This window comes from Mus pahari, chromosome 13, assembly GCF_900095145.1.
Source record: "Mus pahari chromosome 13, PAHARI_EIJ_v1.1, whole genome shotgun sequence".
Taxonomy (NCBI): Eukaryota; Metazoa; Chordata; class Mammalia; order Rodentia; family Muridae; genus Mus; species Mus pahari.
The window spans coordinates 31,461,030-31,485,991 of record NC_034602.1 but is presented as its reverse complement, the minus strand read 5'-3'; the positions used below and the strand labels follow the sequence as shown (position 1 = coordinate 31,485,991).

General features: G+C 51.8%; 2 protein-coding genes across 3 annotated transcripts in view; one reads left to right on the top strand and one right to left on the bottom strand.

Annotated features, from left to right (window-relative positions):
* The first annotated feature begins 161 nt into the window (after positions 1–161).
* Positions 162–23,323, top strand: Nsg1 (neuronal vesicle trafficking associated 1). The gene is made up of 5 exons (XM_021210438.1): positions 162–681; positions 1,031–1,185; positions 4,444–4,560; positions 15,691–15,801; positions 21,660–23,323. Exons 2-5 carry the CDS (start codon positions 1,057–1,059, stop codon positions 21,858–21,860), a joined length of 558 nt encoding a protein of 185 aa, XP_021066097.1. The 5' UTR covers positions 162–681; positions 1,031–1,056; the 3' UTR covers positions 21,861–23,323.
* Stx18 (syntaxin 18) overlaps positions 22,748–24,962 on the bottom strand; it is a 93,011-nt gene continuing 90,796 nt past the window's right edge. For both annotated transcript variants that reach the window (XM_021210435.1, XM_029544910.1), the window contains exon 11: positions 22,748–24,226. In XM_021210435.1, the coding sequence (XP_021066094.1) occupies positions 24,131–24,226 (96 nt within the window). In that variant the 3' untranslated portion in view covers positions 22,748–24,130. The remainder of the gene's footprint in view (positions 24,227–24,962) is intronic.

The window sequence follows — 24,962 nt, the reverse complement described above, 5'->3', positions numbered from 1 at the left end:
GTTCCCACACTCTAGGCATGCATCCCTAGTGGGACAGCACTACCTCACATCCTGCAACCTCCCTCTTTTTATAGGGACCCGCCCTCATTTTCCTTCTCTCTCCCACCCAGCCTCACGCTAAGGGCCACCGAGGTCTATCACCTACACTGTCCTCTGAAAATCTTTGTCATCCTTCAGAATTCTCAGATCTGATTGACAGTGGGCAGGCACCTTGTCTTCATCCACCTTTGGGGCCCCCTGGTTTCCCAGCATCTCCTCCTCCCTCCTTCCCTTCCTTCCTCCCAATCGCCTCGCGCTCGGCCGCCACCCCAGGGTTGCGCAGCCCGCTCGGGTATTCCCTTAGTCGGGCGTCGGGAGTCTCAGGTTCTCCTTCCTCCGGTCCGGGCGCGCGCGGGGTCCCCGGGGGACCCCCACCGCAGCCGCGTGCTCCTTTGTGCGACCGATCCGCGCGCGGGCGGCGCTGCGTCAAGGCGGAGGCGCATCGGCGCGGCCCCACGCGCACTCCCGCGCGCGGCCCCCGGGAACGGCAGGAAGGAGGCGGCGCGCGGAGGCGGGAGGCACAGAGCCCAATCGCCGATCCCCCGGCCGCGGCGCCGCCTCCGCCATTGCTGTGCGCGGGAGCGGGCGACGCGGAGCCTCGGAGCGCGCTTGGAGCCCAGATCTTCCGGAGCCGGGCGTGGGGTGAGTGCGGGTGGCGAACGGGGCGGGCAGAGGAGCATCTCTCAAGCAGAGGGCCGCGGGAGACCAGTGCCACCCGACAGGGTACGCGTCCAGAAAGGCTGGGCACGGGTGGCGTCCCCTCACCCGGCCGTGATGCGCCCTGCGGGATGGGAGTCTAGAAATGTTAGTCAATACACAGCCTGAGACTCTGGTCTGGCTAGATCGCCGCGTCCCTGCCACCTCTCTGGGGAGATCAGGCGGGGACGGCGGCCGCGGGGACAGCGGGTGGGTGTGCGGAGTCCTTCTGGCTGTGCCCCGCCCCGGCCGGGCTACCGCTTGCCCTGACCACCGCGCGGCCCTCCCTCCGCAGGCCGCAGCCTCGTGTCTTTCGCAACCATGGTGAAGTTGGGGAACAATTTCGCAGAGAAGGGCACCAAGCAGCCACTGCTGGAGGATGGCTTCGACACCATTCCTCTGATGACGCCCCTCGATGTCAACCAGCTGCAGTTCCCACCCCCAGATAAGGTATGAGCCCCCGACATTCCCGCGCTGCTGAGTGTGCACCCCTAAATCTTCGGCTGCAACTGAAACAAAAGAAACGCCTTGTGCGCGTAGAGAGGTGGAGGCGGGCTCAGCCAGGAGGAGGAAGGCAGGGAGAGCAGAATGTACCCTCGTGATTATGGGTTTGGTGATGCTGGAGCGCCACCACCCCCCCCCCCCGCGCCTTAGATGACACCTTTGTCTCGGCAAGACTCCTCAGTGGAAGTCCCCCTCTTGATTGGGGGGCAGTCTTGTGAGCGCGTTCTTTGTTGGTTTGGTAGTCTGGGGGGTCAGGAGTGATCTCTGGGAGCTGGTCCTTGCTTTTTCCTTGTGTGTGTGGGGGGGTTCAGCTCCACTCGCTTCACTGGGTGTGTGCTGGTTCCTCTTTGTTCCTTTTGTGACATCTCCAGATCTGAGCCCGAGCTCGGCAATGCTAGTGTAACCAGGACCATCTTTATCCTGATGGTATTTTTTCCCCCCTGACTTAAAGACTCCTCTCTTAAACACTACATCCAGCGGGGTATCATTTTCAAGCCATAACGTTTAAAAGCAAATTCTACCCTTAAAGTAGATGACAGCATCACCACACGCTCATGTAAAGCTACACGCCCTGCATCTACAGTCCCAGCACACAAAGGAGCTTGTACACTATTCCTGAATGCTTTACATTTATTGTCTTCATTTCTTTCCCGATAACGAGGCTCTGGCTCCAGGCTCTGTGTTCATTGGGCAGCAGTAGAATGGGGTGTAGAAGGGACCTGCACTGGGTCTTCAATGGTGGCTCTCGGGGGCTTCTTTCACAAAACCCCAAATTTGGGTTCTTCCCAAAGTGGTTTCATTACCCTAATTCTATTGTCTGGTCTTTCTTTCTTTCTTTCTTTCTTTCTTTCTTTCTTTCTTTCTTTCTTTCTTTCTTTCTTTCTTTCTTTCTTTCTTTCTTTTCCGAGGGTGGGGTGGGGAGATGGCAACCTGGGAGCAGGGAAGGGGCTGCCAGCAAGTGTTCCCTTCAGGAAAGGAAGATCAGCTGTTCATACACAGAGTGGCATGAACCTGTGTACCCTGTGCCACAGCTGTTGATCCAGACTGGCCTTCATAGGAAGAACAGGGCTGTTGAGTCTTTGACCTCAACCCTATGGCTTGGTCCTTATCTCCTGAACCCTCCTGCCTTAATACATTCAGCCAAGGAGCACTAGAAGCCTGTGCCAGGATCTCTGTGTCCTGAAGCAGCACCTCTATCAGGTGATTCCCTCTGCTCGGCCCAAGCATCCTCTTTTGCCCTCAGTGTGATCCATTCCAGAACTGCCTGGCATGGTCGGCTCCAGGGAGGAGGGCTTCAGGCACCTCCCACATTCTGCCAGCCAGTCCTGTTGCTCAGGAGTAGGCTAGGTGGCTCTGTAAGCTACTGAGTCTCTCTTCTCTTGAGGTAACTGATGGGGATGCTCCAGAGAAGGGGATCCCTGTGGGAACTGGTCCGTGAGCTAGAAGGCTTCCACAGTCACCAAAGAGGAGACAGATTCTCAGAGTTCATCAAGTTTACCCAAGGTCATTGTGCTGAAGGTCACCGGCCTCCCAGAAGTTTCTAGCCTTGCTGTGGAGTCCACTCTGCTTATAATTGGACACCTCTCACACTTGACAAGATTCAGGGAGGTGAGAGATGTGACTTCTGAGAGCCAGGTTGTGCCCACCTGAGAATATGCATTGGTGCTGAGGGCTGCCATTCACATCAGGGACATAGCCTTGCCTGACATCAGTTAGGTACACTTGCCACACCAGGCTCGGTCCTGTGTACTTCACAGGTTAAACTTCAACATGCCCACATCGCTGGGAGGCAACCACTACCACTGCCCTCATTTGACAGACACAGCAATGAAGGGCTAGACCAGAGAGTTTTAACAGACCTGTCCAAGGTCACCTGTCAGTTTGTGGTAGACACGGTTTGAATTTAGGTGGGCTAAGTGACCACAGATGTCCTCGCTCTTACAGTTCCGGATGTCACGGGCCTTATAGCCTCCAGATGTGAATAAGATATGAAGAAGCCTTCTGTACTCACGGTCAAGTGAAGTATATCCAACAATGTGCTCAAGGTCACAAGGCTACATGGGCGCCGCTGGCATGTGAGGATGGCAGGCCAGCACTCAGTGCTGCCTTGGAATATAATGCCTTCAAGGGGTGGATACACCTCTGTCTCCTTCAGGAGTGGCATGCCGGGAGTAAAACTTGCTAGTACACACTGAAGCTCAGGGCTCTCTGTCTCAATGACATGTATAGACTGCTTTCACTAAGACCACTCTTGAGGCTGGTTCCACAGGTCATTGCTGGAGTGGAGAGCCCCCCCAGTCACTTGTTTTGGGCCTGTCCCGAGTCACTCAGTTCTCCTTGTCCTGTTGTCAGGACAAGTGGGTGTCTCCTAAACCACGGAACAACGAAGGACATTCTCCCTACAGGGGAAGTGTAGGGGGTGGTTGGTTCTCTCCCAGCCCGTAGCCACTCCTCGGCACCTGCTCTGTGGAGTGAGTTTGGGGATTAGAGGCTGGTAACCCCTTGACCTCACTCTCCCTGTCCAAGGGAAACAGAAAGGCAATGGGTCTCCCAACAGAGGCAGAGCTGGGGAGACCAAGATGGGAATGTCCCTGTAGCATGTAGCATGTAGCATGGGTTCCCAGGTTGGTGTCAAGTTGGCAGGGCTGCAGGGAAGTTTGTGCAGGGCAGATGAATGGGTTCCCAGGTTCCCAGTAGAGAGTGGTGGGGGAAGAAAGAAAAAGAGACCCTTCAGTGTTCTTCAGTTCAAGAGGCTCCCAGGGCAGTTTGTTTCCAGGCCCTGGTTCTTAGATGCTAGGCGGTTGTGTTCAGGTCCCTCCCAGTGACAGACATCTCCAGTAGCTGGGTGGCACAGAAGTGCCAGTAAGAGAGGAGAGGTGTCTTCTCCACACTCTGAACCCAGGCTCTTCTCCAGTGGGCGCTCTCTCTGCCAGCCATTATTCCTGTGGCCATGGCCAGAGAGCATCACCTCTCTGACCTCCCCCCAGTTCTGTATTTTTCCTGGGGCCGCTATAGAACCATGAATAGGCAATGTCTCCTAAAGCACCTGCATGGAGAGTTCTCCGTGGAAGCTGTTCTCACTGCCTGGAGGAACGGTGGGTATCTCTGAACTTGACAGTCCCAGACCCACCTGCTCAGGGCAGATGTGTCTGAACACATCTGGCTTACTGCTGACCATATATACCTCTCTGTTTCCTGGCTAAGGTCGTGGTGAAAACTAAGACTGAATATGAACCTGACCGCAAAAAAGGAAAAGCGCGTCCTCCCAAGATAGCCGAGTTCACCGTCAGCATCACCGAGGGTGTCACCGAGAGGTTTAAGGTGAGTGGTCCAGGCTGAGCCGCTGCCCTGAGGTCAGGAGGCATCTGCCAGACTGCAGAGAGCTCTTTTAGGAACAGGATGTGATTCTACTTATCCAGGCTCTGCAGACCCAGGAGTTTCCAGTCCCAACCTGGTGGCTCTCCATGGTTTTTGTTCATTTGTTTTTTTTAAGTTTTTCCTTTTCCTTTGCCTTGTCCTCCAAAATAATCAGATATTGTTTATTTTTATAACAGTGAAAACCTACCCATGAACTTAGGCAAAGACAATAAACATGAACAGACATTTGCCAAACATGGAAATATTTGCCTGACAGTTGCAGGGAGGAAGCAGACAGCCCAAGACACTTATGCCTACCTACCCAGGCAGGGCTCTGTACCTATGTAAGCTCCTCCAAGGGCTGTCACATGAACAGGGTTCTCTCCTACATTCTACATCATGGAGGTGGGGCAGATACTACTCATTGGATTGGTCTCCCATATGAACTAGGGTTGGTCTCTAAGCCTGTCTTCTGTAGTTCTTGGGTGCTAGGCTCTTCTGCATCCCACCTCATGGGGTGGGGGACTGCAGGCTTATTGGTCCCAGCTCTCTATGGCAGAGCCATGACTAGAGTCTGCCTGGCTGCAGAACCCATGTGTTCAACCTCCAATCCTTTTTCACCTTCTGCTACCCCCGGCAATGGCCGCTGAAAGGACTGAAGTGCCAGTGAGCTCTGGTAGGAGGAGCCTTCCTCACCACAAGGGTTCATGTCCTCTAAACTGCTGAGGAACCAACTGGGATGTTGGTATCTTGGCAGCCTCACTCTTCAGGAAAGATGTAAGAGAAAATAAAAATGGTGCCCGAGGCCCAGATTCAAAGGGGTTAGTTGGAAGCCATCCTCAGACCTTAATAAGTGGTCTTGGATGAATGGATGGTCATCGAATCTATTCATGGGTGTCCTGGTGCAGACCCACACTCTTGGCAAATTGTAGAGCATCTATGTTATCTCTTGTTTAGTTCTTGGGTGATCATGGGAATTATAGAAGACAGGCTTGGGGACCAACCCTAGCTCATAGCTGCAAGGGAATCCAGCAAAGCAGAGTGGTTTCATGAAGTTTGTAATACAAACTCCCTTCTGCTTCCTGTTGCTTCTCACTGCTGTCTGGGTCTTCCTGGTACAGTATTCATAGGCTATGACAACACTGTGTCTCTTGTAGTCATGCTCTGGGTCTTCCTGGTACAGTATTCATAGGCTATGACAACACTGTGTCTCTTGTAGTCATGCTCTGGGTCTTCCTGGTACAGTATTCATAGGCTATGACAACACTGTGTCTCTTGTAGTCATGCTCTGGGTCTTCCTGGTACAGTGGATTCCATGAGTGTAACTATCCTCTGTGTCCCTGGTGATGCTGGCCAGTGAGTTGTGTGGTACCCAGGTATTCACTCCATCTGTTGAGTGTCTCTGTGTTCCAGGCTGTGTCTCTGGTGTTCTTGGTTTGTGTTTTTCTCATATACTTACCTGAGACAGGTCCCTAGGCCCCTTGCCTAAGGCACAGGTGATGCATCTGACTTTTCTAGCCTCCTTCCTCTTCCCTGCTAGTAACGGATATGCTTTCCCAATAGGGGCCTGCTTCCCTGTGGGTATGGAAGGGTATCTGGTATGCTGAGCTGCTCTTCCTGGATCAAGGGGTGGCTCTTAACATGTTTGAGGTGGATGACCAGTATTAAGATGGATTGACTTGAGGCCAGCATCTCTGTTCTACTATGGGATCAGCATGGTTGCCATCTTTGTACTTTTTTTTTTTTTTTTTTTTGCCCATCAGCATCATGGGTACTTGGGATCAGATACAGGAGCAGAACTGAATGTCAAAGCCACACTGTCTGAATGTCATCTTGCCTGAACATGTCCTGGTTTCTTATGTCTGACTGGATTTTTTTGTCCCCATCACAGTCGTGTGGTAGCCAAATCTCCTCTCCATCTGTTAGGTGTCTCCGTGTGCCAGGCTCTGTCCCCTTTGGCATTCTTGGTTTGTGTTTTTCTCACACGCTCACCTGAGACGGGTCCCTAGGTCCCTTGCCTAAGGCACAAGTGACGCAGATTTGGCCCCAGGGCTCTTGGCAGTCATGGCTGGGCCTCTGCATGGTTACCTGGTTTCTGTTGCCCAGAACCTTAGGGCTCAGAAGACCCAGGAAGGCCTCAGACAGTCTCTGCCATCCCCGTGGCAGGCTGCTGCTCTCGGGAGGCCTACCTCACCTCTCTCGCTTTCTCCCAGGTGTCTGGGAAGATACTGGATACAGTGGGGACCCGCTAGAGGATTGCTCTGTGCTGCAGTGTTGCCTGGCCTCACACACGGTCATCAGTGTTTCCCTAAGCCTAGCTTCTGTGCCTTCTTTATGACTCACCCCCAGGATGGCTGGGACTCCCCTCATCTTGGGTTCTAAAACTGGTACTTCCATTATGAATGCCCAGGATTCTGAGCTCCAGCTCCAGGCAGGAATCTGTCCCCCTCTCTCCTTTCACACTGGGGCTCGCAGAGGTGAGCTTACCCCCCAGTTCCTGCTGCCCTCTGCCAGGAGGTGGTGCTTCCAGACACAAGCTTTTTTTTTTTTTCTTGTTGATGCCACAAATGATTCAGGAAGTACGATGTCATCCCTCTCTCCATGTTAAACAGGGGGAGACTGGAACAGAACTTGAGCTCAGGAAGCCTGCTCTTGGGTTGTGGCATTGGAGGACACAGGTTTGCAAGGGTGCCACTCACCACACCCCTTTCCTCTGCTGACTTACACCCTGTCCTACAACTACAAATTGCTGCCTTGCCCCCCGCTTCCCCCACCAGAACCCAGGTCTCCTTCCTACTCTAACTTGTCAGCAGAGCTGAATGACACCCCTGACAAGTGTCTTTTTTTCCTCTGACGTTTTGTTTCTGTGTCACAACTCCCAGCCCCACCCCCTCCAGCTGTGCTCTTTTAAGAAGCTGGACTAGACTGTACCTCTCTCTGGGCATGGACCCTGTGATCTGATATCCCGAGCAGGCACTGAAGAATTGGTCTCATGAAGCAGAGGCTTCTTAACCTGGCTCGTGACCTTGAAACAAGAAACCAGGCCCTAGCAGTCTCCTGAGAAAGGAATATTGGCCAAAAATGAAGGTGTAGGGCCTGTGTGTGCAGACAGCACTTACGAGTAGCCTGTGCCAGCACTGTCAGAGTCCTCGATACCATCTCTCTGGCACTTACCGCACTCTCAGTAAGATCTGGCTAAGTAAGTGAGTGACTGACTCATCCATCATTCTGGTAGACTCCTGTGGAAGGGTTTGGCATGATTGGAAGGGTGTCCCTGTAGGCTCCTTAATAGCCAGGTAGTTCTCCCGATCTAGCCTTATTACTGGGCCACGGATGGATATGTGCTTTCTATAGGGGACACTTGGACAGTTGCCACAGGGCCAGCAGATGACAAGCCTTAGTCAGGAAATGGCAGATGCAGGGTAGGATCCCCACAACTCAGCTGTGAGGGCTGGTTCCTCTGAGCCCACTGAGATGAGCAGTGTCCCGAGGGCACTGGAGAACGACTTAGAGAACTGACCCATGTTCTTAGGGCATCTCTTGCTTTTGTCAGCTCTGAGATGCTTTGAAACCGGAAAACTAGTTCCTTACATGGACCATGTAAAGTCCCTAAGGACCATGGGAGTTCCGTAAGGTTCCACCCAGGCAACATACATTTTAGCCAGTTCAACAGTTGGATTAGTGTCTCCTGAGGTTCTGTGCTTTTCTTAATGGAGGGCACCACCTGGCACAGAGGCAGAGACATTTGGAGGGCTGGAGCCCTTTAGAGATGCTAAGATTGTCCATCCTTCTGGAACATTCTCTTGGCCTTTAAGACTTAGTGATCTTTTCCCTGTCCCTGAGTGCACACATACAATAGGCCCCGTGCCTTCTGTGCATAACTGCATCAGTTGACTAAAGGTTGGGCAGTCTTTCCTGAACATGAGGGTTTGTGGAAGGAGCAGGATGTCTGGAATCAGGGAACACCCTCTGAGTTTCCCACCAGGGGTTGATTATTCCCACGGTGATTAGGAACAGCATACCATCCTGAAGGTAATAGTTTGGATCCTTTCTTCTTATGTGTGAATCCAGGGAAGGAGATCCTGCATTTTAGACCTTGTGCGCACATGTGAGCCTCTTTGTCCTTTATTTGAATTGTTAAGGTGTGCCCATCTCAACTTCAGAGGACACCCTTGAAACCAAGTGTCTTTTTCCGCATATTACACTGTGGTTGTTGTCACTGGAGGGTTAATCTCTTGGCTGCAAGGTTGCTGGGTTGGTTGCTAGGTAACTGGAGCAGGGGATGGGGTAGGCTTCCTAAGATTGCTACACAGGGATAGCAGGATGAATCACCCTGTGGCAGCCAAAAGCCCAGGCTTCCAATGAGGCTTGAGTCAACGGGGAGAACAGCCATTTAATTAATCAGAGGTGTTTTTACACTGAGAGTAAATGTAGGCTAGGATGTTGCTCAAATGAGCTAAACCTAAACATTAAAACAAAACAAAACAAAACAAAACTGTGCTTTCTCATGTGTGCAGGTAGTGTGTAATGGGCTGTTGGGCTGCTGCTTAATGTCTGGGAGACGGATGCTCCACAATGAGGCAGACTCAGGGAACATTCTGGCAGGTTCTCTTCTGTTCCCTGTGCTTTGTGGCTGTCTGGTTGAAGAGGGCTGAGTCTCCTGAGGTCCACATCCTCTTCCTTTCCCATCCAGTTAAGAAGGGTTTGGGGATGGAGCCACAGCCCTCTCTGGCACTGCCTTGAGAAATTCTAAGGCCAGCCCTGCACATGGCCACCTTTCAAGGGCAGCAAAGAGCCGGGAGGATATCTTAGGGAGAGGCCACTTAAGGATGGTCCTCAGTGCTGGCAGCCAATGCTGCAGTGCAGGTGTCCCTTGGCATGCCGTTGCAAACGATTCTGTGGGTGGTTTGTTTTTTTTTCCTCTCTCGTCCTTAATGACCTTGAGGTTCCGGTGTGCCTGCTCCGTACACTCTAATAATCCCCATGGCAGGTTCTAAGTCACACTTGTTAACTGTTTATAAATGGTGATGCAATTTTTCTACATCCAGCAGAGTATAGGGGTGGAGGGTCTTCATTCATGGTAGCAAGAGAGACCTTATAAACTTGTTTAAATGTCCTGATGACCCGAAGCTGGGACCACCCAGACCTGCAGCTGTAGAATCCACAGATTCTGGGTCTAGCTATGGGGTCAGGGGCTTCTTCCCAACTTCACTATCACCTTGGGGTGTCTGCCTCTTCTCTGTGATACCTAAAATATTCAGTTCTGTAAACACTTAGAGGTTTCAAGATTCATTCTCTGAGAGGGATTTTTTTTCTTTCCTTTCCTGTACTGCATTAGTCAGCAAAAGGTTTCTTTCCTTTCCCTTCCCCCGAGGGATGGAGGACAGAAACTGTAAGTGACATAGCACCATCGACCTCCTCAGCCTGGGCCCTTCGTGAGCCTTGTTTTTCTTGCCCTTGATCTTCTTGTTAAGGAGTAGGCCCAAGGTCAGCTGTAACAGAGATGGACACAGGACTCAGACCCACATCCTAAGATACCCACTCCGTGTCAGTGTGGTTATGAGTGTCTCTCCGGCTGTTCCTGGCTGGGATTCTGCTGGTTTGTGCCTGGTGGTAAGTGCTTCAAGAGCCAGTGGCTTGGCAGTTGGATGCCAGTAACCCATGCATAGACTGACACTTTGGTGAAAGGCAGAAGGCTAAGTTGGGGGAGATGCTGAGCAGTACTTGGGTATAAGCACCTTTCCTTGTTTCACTGGGATCACCCTGAGCCACCTCTCCTCATCCTTACTGGGGTCACACCTGAACCCCCTCTCCTCCTTCTCCTCTTCCTCCTCCTCACTGGGTCACACCCTGAGCCTCTTCTTTTCATCATCCTTGCTGGAGTCACACCTAAACACCTCCTCCTCTTCCTCCTCCTCCTTCTCCTCTTCACTGGGTCACACCCTGAGCCTCCTCTCCTCATCATTCTTACTGGGGTCACACCTGAACTCCCTCTCCTCCTTCTCCTCACTGGGTCACACCCTGAGCCCCCTCTCCTCCTTAGTCTCACCAAGGGACAGTCTGTTCCTTTCTAGAAAACCCTCTTCAGATCCCGCTGGCCTCCTGCACAGGGCTGCTCTGACTCGGGGATAGCAGCATCCAGGGACACACTCAGACTCTTGCCTTCTTCCTCTGGTCCATTAAAAATAGTGCTAGAATACAGATATAGAACTCACCATTTCAAAGTACAGTTTAGTGACATTGAACAGTTGCCAACTATCATATGGTCAAATTCCAGAACATTTCATTATCTCAAAAGCTGACCCAGACATATGAAGCAGTGAACCCCACCTCCCTACAGCCCCTAACAGCCACTGATCAGTTTTCTGCTCCCACGGTGTCCTTTGTCGGGACCCATCACAGAAGTGGGACCATACACTGTGCAAAGCTTTCATGTCTGACTTTTGCTCAGCATCACACTGTCAAGGTTCACTTGTTGTAGCATGAATCAGAACTTCATTCCTTTTGAAGGCCAAGTAATATTCCATTGTGTGGACATACCACATTTTATTTATCCACTCAGCCATACTGTGGGGTTTTTTTTGTTTGTTTGTTTTTGTATAAACTTTTGCTTGAAGGTCTTTTTTTATTCTTGTAGGGGAATAGTATCCACGAGTAGGATTGCTGGTTGCCCTGGTGATTTTTGTTGTGGAACTGCCACTGTTTCTTGTATCAGGGCCATCATTTTTCTTTGCTATCAGGATTCCAGGGTTTCCTTTAGATATGGACAGCTCTTGGTATAGCCATTACAATTGGTGTGATTTGCATTTCCCTGATGCCTAGCCACATGGACCTGCTTCCTGGGGTCTTGCTACACTGAGGACTTGTCAGTCAACGGGCAGCTCAGTCAGCTCGCTCATGTCCCCACTCCTGGCGGGTCGTGATGCAGCTAGTCACCTTGTTTTTGATACTGCAGGCCACTCTGATCTTCACCTCCCCTTTCCCTCGCCTCCCAATGAACTCTTTATCCCTGGAGGCCGATGCTCCTCCAGGAGGTCTCCAGAGTAGTCAGAGCTGCCTCTGTGTCCTGTCTCTCTTGTGACACTGCTTATTTGCCTGTACTGAGTTGACACAAGGGTGATGCAGTGGAACCTGCAGGCTGCTCCGACAGCTCTTGAGGTAGACACTTTGGCTAGCTCGTGTCAGATCACCTGAGAAGGTTCGCAGACTACTCGGGGCTTCCTAAGTTGGGAAGGGGTAGGACCTTCTGGGCTGAAGGCACGTTGGTCTCACAGGCCTCTTCATAAAGAGAACAGCAAACGGTGGCAGGCTTGGTCTAGAGACATGTCTAGTCAGTCTGTTATGTACTCCTTGCTGTATTATTTTTTTTTTTTTCCTCCTGATTTGACACACATTTGCCTGATTTGGAAATATGGCGGTAGGTGGGCTTCATGGAAAGGCCTGAAATTCCAGTCCATTGTGAGGCCCGGACAAGAGGACTGCCAGTTCCCAGCCAGCCTGAGCAACTTAAGAAGGCCTTGTCTCAAAATGAAAAGTGGACGCAGGCAATATATCCCCTGCACCTGGGAGAGAAATGGCCCAGGGGGCAGCTCTCTGTGAGTCAACTCCTTTCTCGGTAAGGGAATCTCTAGGTTTTTGTTCCTGGCTGAGGAGGGTAGGGGTCAGCTGGTCTGGAAACCTGTGGCTCTCTAAGTCTCCTCAGGATGTGAAGGAAAAAGCTATAGTTGGTATGGCCCCAGCCTGTGTGTGAGAATATTTATTTAATTAAATATAAATTTAATCAATACCTGAACCCCTGCAAGCCATGCTCATGCTGTGTCTGCTGAGTGGACAATTCTTGGGTTGGTTCTAGGTGCCAGAGGCCTGCCTAGGAAGTACTCATTTAGAGGTGGGCTGTGTGCCAGCCTAGGTTATGATGGTGCTCCGGGGATCTGTTCCTTCACTCCACTCTCCCCCATGTCCCATCTCTACTTTGTCCCCGAATCACCCTGACACTCTTTTTTTTTTTTTTTTCCAGACAGGGTTTCTCTGTGTAGCCCTGGCTGTCCTGGAACTCATTCTGTAGACCAGGCTGGCCTTGAACTCAGAAATCTGCCTGCCTCTGCCTCCCGAGTGTTGGGATTAAAGGCGTGCGCCACCATGCCCAGCTCACCCTGACACTCTTAGGAAGACACTGATGAGGCGATGAAGGTTCACCTGGATAACCCAGGTTGTCTTCCCATCCCAAGGTCCTTTGTAGGTTCCAAGGTTCTCAATCCAGTTCGTGCTACTGAACCAACACTGGGGATCTTGCTGTTGTTTCTTGTGTATGTGTGGAGGCAGGAGAGCAACCTCGTGTGTCATTCCTCAGCCCCTGGCCACCCTTTTATTGAGAGCAGGTTTCTCTCTGCCTTGGAAAATCACCGGCTATGCTAGGTTGGGTGACCATATTCTCCTGTCTCTGTCTTCCCAGTGCTGGGATAACGAGCCCATGTTTTTGTTTGTTTGAATGTGGAAAACCTTTATTGCTGTCCAGAGGCAAAGCATCGTAATGGAGAGGGTCGGGTGAGGCCTAGCTGTTCATGAATGGCAGCCAGGAAGTTGGGGTGAGGCAAGGGGCCAGGGACAAGATGCCCCTTCAAAGCCCCCCTTTCCTCCCCAGTGCTCGCTTGTTCTAAACAGGCCCCACCTCCTGAGAGTCTATTCAGCTATGAACTTATCCATGGAGAAACTCTCTGATAAAGCTGGCACCCATACAGTTACCCGCTCACCTCAGTAGCTCTACTGGCTGCTGACCAAGTCTTCAATAATAAGCATTTTAGGAGAACACTTTACTATACAAACCTAAATGGTAGCTCAGTAGCCCCAGGTTTCAGGAATTTTGCCCATAAGTGGGACCTTCTGTTTGTGCCCATGGCTTCCACTCAGGCCAACCACAAGGAATACTTGGGCACCATTCAGCAATGTCCATTTCTCATTCCTGATAGTTGCTGTCACTGCTTTGGGTGGGACTCCCATGATGTTAACACACAGTCACGATTGAGTCTGGTTTGTGCTGGGTCTGGGCCATTGTGAAAAGCTTCCGAATCTCTTCCTTCATGGCCCTTCCCGGGTTCCTAGCTCCCCTGGTGTCCTGATGTCCCAGATGAAGGTGCTTCCTCTTTGATATCTAGGCCTCTGTCATGAACCAAGTGTGACATCATGGTTTTTCAGCTTTTGCATGGAGGCCATAACACTAGGTTAAAAGGGCTTGGTGTGCCCACTGTGTGCCTGCCTGTGATCTCTTGCAGACTTCACCATAAACATCAGCATGGGGCTGGAACCTCTGTTTCATAGATGAGAGACTGAGGATGACAAGGGGTGCCCTTCCTCGGTCATCTTCCTTCCAGTCCCTGCTGTGAAGGGCTGGCTCACCGGTGCCTTTTGGTTCCTCTATCCTGCAGTTGGTTGAAGGGTGAATGGTTGGTGGTCTAACTCTCCTGGAGGTGAACTGTCTGTTCATCCTTGTAGAGAAGGCCTCAGGGAGACTCCCCAAACCTGGAGGAATTGCAGATATCTGACTCAGTCATTTTGTTCTGTGTTCTAGAATATTACCAGTTGTCTCATGGATATGTGTATGTGGGGGAGGGGAGGAGATCATGAAGGTCTCCAAGCTGGGACACATGCTATTCCCTGGAGTCAGGAAGGAGCTTATGATTTGTTACTTGGTGCCTGCCCATATTCCTGATGCTCAGAACAAGGCTGGGGTGTTCCAAACCCTCTCTGGGGTCCGAAGACTGGCCAGGGCTTTGAAGGGTAGGGAAATGAAAAGACACAGAATGACTTTTGAAAAAGGTTGGGGTATCTGCAGGAGAAATGTGTGTTGTATGGGTACTGTCTTCAAGGAAGGTGTCCCAGGCCCGTGCTCCTTAGCACAAATCCTGTGGCTGCCTGAACAAAACCACTACAAGGTGGGGAAACCCCAGATGTTCTCAGGTTTCTGGAGGCAAGAGAAGTCTGAAGTTAAGTGTCTGTGGGACACACTGTCTCAGAGTTCCGCTGTGGAGTTACCACCATCTCTGGGACTGGTGCGTGGTAGAGATGCATTACTCTAGCCTCCATCGGAACATGATCTTCCCTCAAGTGTGTGTCTCTTCCTCAGTTCCTGTAAGGACACTGGTCAGACTGGACAAGCTAATGACCTCATCTGAACACACCCACGTGTAAAAGCTCATTTCCAAATGAGGCCCCAGCCCCAGACACTTGTGCTGAACACACTGTATGTCCCTGTGGGGTTGGGAGCATGTTTCCCAGTACTCTGTTTTGTCATTTTCTAGATACCTGTAAGGCTGTCAGCCATCATGCCCTGACTTTATGATTTTTTAATATTAAAAAACATTAATAGAGTATTAAAAATGAAAAATTAGTACAATATTAATTACGTGTGTGTGTGTGTGTGTGTGTGTGTGTGTGNGAGAGAGAGAGAGAGAGAGAGAGAGAGAGAGAGAGAGAGAGAGAGAGAGAGAGTCAGCTTTTAGGAGTCAGTTTTCTCCTACTAAATGGATCCTTGGGATTGAATCAGGCCATTAAGCTTGGTGGCAGGCACCTTACCCACAGTGGCCACCTTGCCAGCACTGCTATATTTTTTAGAATTTTATTTTATCTTAAGGCAGGGTCTCAAATAGTTCCGACTGGCCTTGAACTTGCTATGTAGTTGGGAATGACCTTGAACTTCAGATCCTCCCGAGTGCCTGGGTTACAGGTGTGCAGCACCTCCAGGACTCAGCCCTGTGAGCAGGGGCAGCGAGAGGAGAGGCAGGCAACTGGCTCCCTGGTGGGGTGAGTTCCTGCCAGGCAGTGTTTCTGGGTGAGGTGGCCTGGGTTGAGATCCTGCTCCAGCCTCACTTCTCCGTCAAGGGCCCAAGTTGCCTGGGCTTTCCTGAGTCTGCACAGAGCCTTCCCCGTAGCCTGGGATGCTCGAAACACTTGGTGACATGTGAATGTGTTGAAATGACCAGTCAAAGGTGATGCCCCAGGCTCTTTGTGCAGGTGCACAAACCTCTGTGTGTGTGACTGCTTGCACCTGTCAGTCACCTGTCTTCCCAGTTCCAAGGCGTTCTCTGCCTCTCCCCACAGGTCTCTGTGCTGGTCCTCTTTGCCCTGGCCTTCCTCACCTGTGTCGTCTTCCTGGTCGTCTACAAAGTGTACAAGTATGACCGCGCCTGCCCTGATGGGTTTGTCTTGAAGGTAAGGCCTTGCAATGTCTACCCCACCCCCAGCCCCCAGGATGCCTTTGAACCTCTTTCCTCCCTGATCCTAGGGTCATATAGCAGCAGGCTGTGCACCTTCAGTGGTAGGAGGGTCCTCGCTGAAGACCCTCCCTGGGCAGCTAGGCAAAGGAAACCTCTGGCTTGTCCCTGGGGAAGAGGTTCTCCCCCCACCCCTGCCCAGGCTAGGGGGGCAGAGAGTGCCAAGCTGACACGTCCCTTCAGTACCTGGTGGGAGTAGGGTGCAATGCCCAAGAGGAAAGCCCTGCCCCAAGCCACACAAAGGGGACTACCTGCCTACAGGTTGTTCTTGGGTTCTCCTGTGGGTTCTGCTGCAGGGGCCATGTTGGCACCCACACACGTGGAAATGTCCTCTCTGCTTCTACGACTCCTTCCCATGAGCCTGCTGTTGGCAGAGATGCATTTACACAGAGGACTAAGGAAGCACAATTGAAGGAAGGGAGGCTAGGGCAGAGGTAGGAGATGGAGCAGAGCAGAGGGGTGGCCCACTTGCTAGAGGCTTCCATGTCTCACTCACTGTGGATCTGAGCTGTCCAGAGCTGATGGGAAATGGTCCTGTGCCGGCTTTGGCACTGCTGAGATGTGAACGGAGCAGGCACTGAGAGTGTGAGCTAGCCTGCACCACTTGTAGATTCTTGCTGGATGGATGGGCCTGGGTTTTGCTGATGAAACTTCAGTGCTCTGGCAGAGCAAGTTAGAAGAGCTGAAGGCTCACTTACCGCAGACAGGAAGGACCTCCTCTGCCTCTTACACACTGCAAGGTCCTTTAGGGCTTCTGCCTTTCAGCCCTTCCTTCCTCCTGTAGCGATTGTAGGATACCTGCCACATGAGAACGCTGGTTGCTCAGGGTGCTGAGCTACAAGCAGGAGCAAAGATTTCCACCTTACCGACGCCTTCTGGTTCAAGAAACATGAGATGGGCAGGTGGGCAGGCATGTGTATACTGAGTGAGGAGGACTTGGCATGGAGTATGGGAGTCTGCCCTTTCTTGAAGGTGGTCCACACTGGGGCAGCTTCTGGAACATAGGGCAAAGTAGAAGATGGATAGAGTGGACTGGGGTATGCTTGGCGGCATTTGGAAGAGTGACCAAAGTACAGCGAGATGGTACACTGCTCAGCACCCTGAGTTCCTAGCAAAAGGCCCCAGAAGAGGGGGTGTGCTGATGACCCCTTGGGTCACCTGGACACTGGGAGAGGCAGAGTGTATGCTGACAGAAGAGGCTGCTGCAGTGAGGTAGGGAAGAGAGGGTCTGGATGGCTGACACACTGGGGATGGAGAGGCAGACCAGTGTGACAGTGGATAGACAGGAAGACTGAATTAGGGAGGCCGGGAGGACCACCTGGCCTGAAGCTGGGTGACTCAGGCTGACATCATCGGGGACAGTGGCGCCTCTGGGAGACAGGATGGGTGGGAGACAGCTCTTTACTGTAACCGCTGTCAGAGATGGAGGGCCAGCACGCCACCAACCACAGAGCTGTCCTGAGTTTTCTGCCTGGCTCATTGTCTCTGGACTGGGGCAGGATCCTTGCCCAGCACAGTGAGACGGTAAGACTATTGGTTCCACTCAGCAAACCCAAGTTCTGTGAGAGAAGCCGGTGCAGAAGACTGACGATGAAGAAGTCGGAGGCCCAGTCCCATGCTGACTTCAGATCAGATCCCTAGCAGTGAGGGGCGGGGGGAAGATTGGGGATCTGCACGTATAAAAGGCCCTACAAGGATTGCTGTCCACACACCCTTGGGAATCTAGAACACCATAGGCGGTTCTGGAAGTTCATTGCTGTGGGCTTGTACATTTTCCACCAGTGATTTAATGGCGGCAGGTGGTGGACTGGATGATACAGCTAGGTGGGTGGGGGAGGCTTTCCTCCTTCCCTGCATTCAGGTACATGTACATTCCACATCTACCCAGGGTGGAGACAAGCTGGTAACAAGGTGTGTGAGCCACACTCACTCTGGATGGCCACCTAGAGATCCTGAGAGGCAGGGGTGCCTCTTTTACCAATGGGAACCAGGGTTCAGAGGCTCTTTGTCATGCCCAAGGCCATGACCTTAATGTATTATCTAGGGGCATCTGTAAGGGTACCAGCTGAGCCCTGGGAATCTGCTTAGACAGGATGCTTGGGGGGAAGGGAACCCCAGAAGCCTGAATCCTACCAAGCAGCCAAATGGCCCACACTGAGAAGTGCAGAGGCAGCTAAAGGGCAGACAGAGCCCAGGTCGTGATGTGTGTGCACCTTCGGTCCTAGCACTCAGATGGAAGCAGCCTGGGCCATAGTGAGACCCTGTCCATACTCTACAGTAATCCCTGCCCAGGCCATGTGACAGTTGTGTCCCTTCTAGGACACCCACACAGGTGCCTGAAGCTTTGCCTTTGATTTCTTTTACTCAAATGGTGTGTGAGAACCTTTCTCCACATGACTGACTTGTGCCCCCAGCTCCTTCTGAGGTTCTTGATACCATCAGCCCCTCAGAGGGCCTTTCAGCATCTTCTGGTGGCCATGTTATGTGAGAGGTGTCAGACAGTACCAGCCAGGCACCCGGATGGCAGGGCCATATCCTGTATGCCCCCGATGCCCATGCCTGCCCCGACACCTTTCTCCTTAGGTCTTGGATGCATGGAACGCTTTAACAGGCTCTTGTGCTGTGTGTGTGCCAGACTGGACAGAAGTCTGTCCTGCAGCCTTCCTCCCACTTCTCCAAGGACTGGAAAGGGGGGATATGTCAGTACAGAGTGAAGGTGGCGCTGCAGGCTAGAGGGGCTTGCTTGGTCAGCTGTAGAGTCCTAGCTGGCCTACAGAGCCACTTTCTTCTGCAGCATAGGGGCTTCCTTGTGCCGGGCTAGGGTCAGGACACTCTACTCTGGAGGGTGCTTGGAGGGTTTGATCTTCTCTGTTTATCGTCTTTGGCCACACCCTGGCTTCTTTCTGAGCTGTCCCACCCTGACTTTCATCCTTACAGCGAAAGCAGCCAGGCTGTGTGGCACATTGGCCCTATTTTAAAGATAAGGGGACCGGGGCTCTGAAACACCATTTGAGATCTCAGCTGGGACTATGGTCTAAGCCCAAAGCTCGGTTTTGTCTGTAGCATTCGGCTTCAGGCAGTGCTAGCCCTTGGGGTGCTGCTGTACCTTCTATTGCTTTATGGTCGCTTCTGAACTAGCTCTCAGAGCTCCCAGAACCCTGCAGGCATTTCTAATACTTTAGGGTCTAGTGAGCTACTGAGACCCCTCTCCACAGGCAGGGGCTGACCCTTTCTATCATTATCTACCTCACAAGGGGTGAAAGCACTTCTGAGGAGAGGCTCGAGGGACAGCCAGGGCAGCCTGAGCTGTTAGCGGGGAGGTCCTGAGGCTGGAACAACGTTTGTATTTTCAGAGGATCCTGAGTGCTATCACCATTCATAACCTTTCCAGACCCCACACTGATGACCCACAAGCCCCGCATGTCAGCAGCTTTACCAGGATTCTTTACATTCTGCCCTCTACCCCTCCTGAGGAGGAGGCCAGTCAGACCTTGGTGAGTGACCAGCAGGGCTAAGTTAATCATTGCCTGTGGATTAGGCTGTGCCGAGTTCTTAGCAACCTGCTGACCACTCCCCACAGTCCCAGACCCTACACCATAGCAGGCTCTGTGTGGCAGAGGATCTTAGGAGAGAGGGCTCACTCTGAAAGAACAGGACCCTCCACAAGTAGCTTCCAGATCTGCCCAGATGGCCGCTTTCCATGACCATAGCCTCCTCTCTCCATCAATGTCCTTCAGGCTCAGCCCTGTGACGAAAGCAGCAGCAGAGTGACACCAAGTAAACCTGGATTCAGAGGGTGGTATTTCATCCCAGCTCTAGTGGCCTCTGGCTGAGTAAGGATCACGCTGCAGACAGCGCCCTGCATCCTGGTTCCATTCACACCCACGTGGCAAACATGCACGAGTGCATGCACACACACTTGAGGCCAAAGCCAAAGTCTTGTGCCTTATGTCTCAGTTAGCTTTCCCCGTCCTCTTTTAGGATGGGGTCTCTGAACCTGGCAGCCAGGGGTTAGAGGTGTGCCATCTCATGCTCCCACTGTGCAGTCTGAGCCCCCCTGAGTGCTGTGAGGAGCTGATGCACCAGGAAGTATAGGTGGTCTGCACACTGTGTACCAAGGCAGGAATTCAAAGTGCTGGCTGGACTGAAGATGCTGGTGGCAGATTCTAGAAAAGAACGGGTCAGACCCATTGTGGGTAGAGATGATGGAAAGGTCTGTTTCACCTTCTTTATGGCCTTGAGTTGGGTGGGGAATCGAGGATCAACACCCTGGATGAGTGGCCCATCTGTAGTGGTGGACAATGATGACAGGAGGCCCCAGCTGGAGCTGTGTTCCCATATTTGCTTGTGTGGTTCTCCTATCTGCTTCACGAAGCCTCTCCACTTCTCTACCTATAATACGGACTAAATGGCATGAACCCCCGCAGTGAGAGAACTGGCCTAGAAGTACTCTACAGACCTAGGTGTAGCAAAAAGGAAACCTGTGTGTGGTGCACATGGCAGTCCCTTCCTTCACTGCAAGAGGAAGGAAGGCTTGAGATCCGCACAACATTCTCTAGGGCAGGGCATCCAATTGTGTTGTCCCGTGAACCTGCCCTTGGCTTTCAGACTCAGGCAACAGCAGTTCCTAGGAACTACTGGCTGGTATCTTGGGCTACCTGCCCACTACACTGGTGAGCTAACCTGGGTTTGGAGCTGGAGGACCTAGGTCATCTGAGAGGGGAGAGCAGCTCAGCATTGTGTGTCATGGGTGAAAACCAGAAGGGCTTTCTTCTACTTGGGCTGTGGCCTTGGCTGAGATGCTAGACTCAGACTCCACAGGGAGACACCTGGAATATAGATGGCCTCCGCACAGATCTGCTAAGCTACCCTTAGGCTTAAAAAAATGAGTGTCTGGGTCTAAAACTCCCAAGTGACAATGACAGGTGTTGGCTGAGGTTCCCATCTCTAACTCAACTGTGGGGGTCTCGGACTTCCACCTGTGCAGGCCTGGTGTGACAAGCTCTGGATGGCTGGACATGAACAATGTCTTCAACAGGACGGGATATTTATTTCTGGTATCAGAAGTCCAAATGGAAGGCAGTATAGGGAGTCTGTCATCTGGAGTTCTGGGTCCACCTTTCCCTGCCCTGTGGCTTTTGGGGTTTTGTCCTCTGGGCAGTCAGAGATGGCTGGGAAGGGGAGATGTGAACCCTGGTGGGGATAGCTGTTCTTTAGGAGCCAGCCCAAACTCTGCTTGTCACAACCATTCAGATTCTCTTGGCTTGGTGTTAGTCACATGGCCTTATAGGGCTATAAGGCAGGTCAGAAATGTAGTCACTGGCTGCTATGCTGATTGCATGGCTCAGCTTGAAGGATAACCTGAAGGAAGGAGCTGGTTCTCCTCCTACCAGGGAGTTCCTGAGGATTAAACTAGGGTTGCCAGATTTGACAGCAAACACCGCTATCCACTGAGCCATCTCACTGTCCCCAAAGAAAGCCTCCCTCAGAACTCTTCCTCTTACTTCAGTTGGATTGTCTGTCGGCATGTCCAAAGTGACCTTGCTTCTAATAGATGGGTGTGAAGTGAGGCACACCGCCTGCTCCCCCTATCCTGGGAGCCCAGGTACCCAGTGCAGCACAGCCATCTTCTACACAGCTGTCCCTCTGAGGGCAGGCCCCACTCCTCTGTCCATGCTAGCGTTTCTTCCTGCAAGCTCAGGGGAGATGCTGAGGAGCTACTGGGGGACAGTAACTCGGGAACACGCTGGCATGCCTTTGTATCTACTGCCATCTCCACGGCCTCCTGTCTTACAGAACACCCAGTGCATCCCAGAAGGCTTGGAGAGCTACTACACGGAGCAAGACTCCAGTGCCCGGGAGAAATTTTACACTGTCATAAACCACTACAACCTGGCCAAGCAGAGCATCACCCGCTCCGTCTCGCCATGGATGTCAGTTCTGTCAGAAGAGAAGCTGTCTGAACAGGAGACCGAAGCTGCAGAGAAGTCAGCTTAGCGAGCGGGGCAGGTTCCTTATAATGTGTCACTTGAAGGCAACAAGGGGACTTTGAGGGACATTTCATTAAATATAATTACCGATAATTTAGAGATTACTCATTTACGGTGCAATTGCTTCTGTTTGCTAATGCTGCTTTGCAAATAAAACTTGCTGCGGACCACCCACAGGCGTAAGAACAAGAGCATCTCAGCCCTGCTTAGAGAGCTGGATGCCACTGTCCATGCTGAGGAGTCTTCATTTAGCTCCTTCCCTGGGATTCACTGGATACTGTCAAAAGGTAATCGGCACTGACTATGCTAGGGGTCTGGCCATCAGAACAGTGCGTTTGGTGGTTTCCTGTTTTCGTTTTTGCCCCTTTGCTATCTGCAGACCTTACTCCATAGCCATATCTAGAGTGATCCTGTGCTTTCACTGGCGGCAGTGCTGTCAACATGCACTGTTGAGCAGCACAGAGAAGGGGATGTGGGCGCCACAACGCCGCCCTGCCAGGCAATTCTGGGAGGTTCTCTTTGGTATGGCCCCTGAGCAGAGCACAAGGATGGGGTGGGGAAGGGCTGGCTCTGGGCCAGGGGGTCGCCGAGCCTGTTTCTCTGTGGGTGGGCTGTCTGCTGGTAATGTGCTAGGTAGGAAGAAAGCCCACTGGCTCTTTTCTTTCCCGTTATGAATATATTTGCACGTACAGCCCTGAATGCAGGTGCAGTTTGTTTTTTTGTTTGTTTGTTTTATTAGCCAGTGGGCAAAGTGAAATGTAATTTTGGGTAAGCCAGGGCTACTTTAGCTTTTCTTCTGTGAACAGATGTGACTCCTGTGCTGTGGGAAGGGGCAGGCCGGCTGGTGGGGGGCTGATGTGGCACCTTGCAAATAGAATATCTAAGTCCACAATCTTTGTAAGAAAAGTATGTTTATGTTTCAATCTGAATCTTGACATTAAAGTATATGTTTACAAAATCACCAGTAGGTAAACTAAATGTGTAAGACAATTAAATAGAAAAAGCTATTCCTGATTGTTTTCTTCCATGTTCTCAGAATGTGTTATTTCTGGTGGGCATGTCAGAAGTCTCGGTGTTCTTTATTAGGTCAGAAATAAATGGCAAATAGTCTGAGACCTTTGTGAATAAGCATGGTGGCCACCATCAGCGCCACTGCTGCTTCCTGAGGTGTGCTACTGAGACAACATTATTTATTGTTGAGGTGTTCTAAAACAAAGGCCATGAGCTCAGTACAGGGGGAGGGGTCACACAGTCATGAGCTTGAAGTGCACTGGGAAACTGCCAGGAATGCGGAAAGAGCAATACACGTGCCAAAACTTGTCTGTAGAGGGATCCGACTCACGGGCCGTGTGCGTGCGGTAGGCAGGCCCGCTGTGTTTTCTAACGTAGCCCTTTACCCACTGTGAACTCTCCCAATGTAACTTCTCATGTTCACTCTACAAATAAAGAACTTGTGGGTACCTAAGCCGCACACTGGACTGTCTGTACTCATGTGCTTCAGCAGGAATTGTGCAACCCAGATACATCTGTACACAGATGTAGGCCATGTGCCACACACTTCTAGTTCTCAAAAGGCAACCCCATGGCCTCTTCTAGAGGGGCAAGTATGCAGAAGGTCCACTCTTCGGAGGTCCACACCCTTCTTGGAACACAAACATCCAGGACCCAGTGGCAGGAAATGGGGCTTCCTGTGCCTCTAGGCCCTAGCTTTGCTGTTAACAAGCTGGGGAGCCAGGTCAGGAGAGAGGCCTAGTGGAGGGCACCAGAGCCTGCCTGTCCAGCCAGGTGGTGGCCAGAGGGGCTCAGTGGAGACTCACTGACTGCAGTAAGTGGCTGTAATTGCGTTTATTAGCTTGACAAGGCAGATGTGAATTATTTTCTATGACAAAATGGCCACTTATCAGCACACATTAGATGCCACAAGGAAATAAGAACTGATGACTTTAGCAAAATTAGGCATGTTCTCCCCTGAAGCTACTGGCGTGGGAAGGGCAGGAGATGGGGCTCCGAGCCTATAATGGGGATAGGAGGCCTGCCATCTCCTTGCTCTGCTCAGTCCCCACCATGCTCGTGGCCTGTCCTGAAGGTGCAGCTCCTAATGGCCTGAAGGGCACTTGCAATCCATGTATTTCCAGGTCCTGAGAGGTTCGAAAGGTTGGCTTGGGGGCGGTGTTTTCCCAGTCCTCAGACCTTACACAGCTCCACAGCAGATGAGACACATGCTGGCACGTGGTGTGTCCAAGGCAGTGGTGCAGGCGCAGGCGCGGCCCTGGTGGGCTAGCTGTCGTACCAGTCGAGGAAGAGCAGGGAAAAGGAGCACATCACGAGGAAGAAGAGGACCCACACTCGGAAGCCTGCGTTGTTTTTGATGGCCTGGCAGGAGGGGCACAGGTGTTAGCACCAGCCTGGACTGGGTTTAGAAGCCCTAGGTGCCCCAAGCACACCGCTGTGAATCCATGCTCTCATTAGATAGGAACAAAAGCCACTGTGCATGGACACCTGACAGAGCGCAAAGGCCTTGCACTTCATTTTTAAAATTACATTTATCTCAATGGTGGGTAGGTGGGAATGCATGCCACCATGTATGTGGGGTAGGTTCAGAGGAAAATGTAGAGTTAATTCTCTGCTTCTACCCTGTGGTCTTCAGACATTAAAATCAGGTTGTCTTGCCTGGCAGCAAGCACCTTTGTCCACTGAGGCATTTTGCTTGCTCTGTCTTTCAACCTCTTCTACTGGGCAACCCTAACCTCCCAGGACTCCATTCCCCAGGGACCAATCCCATTTGAACCAGGGCTTGGGTTTCCCAGTGATGCCTTTCTATGGTGACACAGGGACAACGAGGAGGTCTGGGATTTAGAGACAGCTGGCTCATAAGACTAGGTGCCCTACACAGTTAGTTTCTGGGTTCCTCCTCTCTGTGGACTCATCCTCACCCTTCCTGGGTGCTTTCCCACCCACTGTCCTTGCAGGGCTGGAAGCTACTTTCTCTTGAGAATCAAGTGTTATGAGCACACGCTCTTGGGCTGGCCCTGACTGTAAACCCATGGCTACTGCTGCCAGATGGACCCTAAACACTACACAGTACTCTTGGACAACCTGACTAATGAGA

What these genes read in the sequence shown, in the direction of transcription:
- Nsg1 (XM_021210438.1), top strand. Translation starts at nt 1,057, where the DNA reads ATGGTGAAGTTGGGGAACAATTTCGCAGAGAAGGGCACCAAGCAGCCA. An exon ending in GTGTCACCGAGAGGTTTAAG is followed by an intron (nt 4,561 to 15,690) that starts GTGAGTGGTCCA and finishes CTCTCCCCACAG; the next exon opens with GTCTCTGTGCTGGTCCTCTT. An exon ending in CTGATGGGTTTGTCTTGAAG is followed by an intron (nt 15,802 to 21,659) that starts GTAAGGCCTTGC and finishes CCTGTCTTACAG; the next exon opens with AACACCCAGTGCATCCCAGA.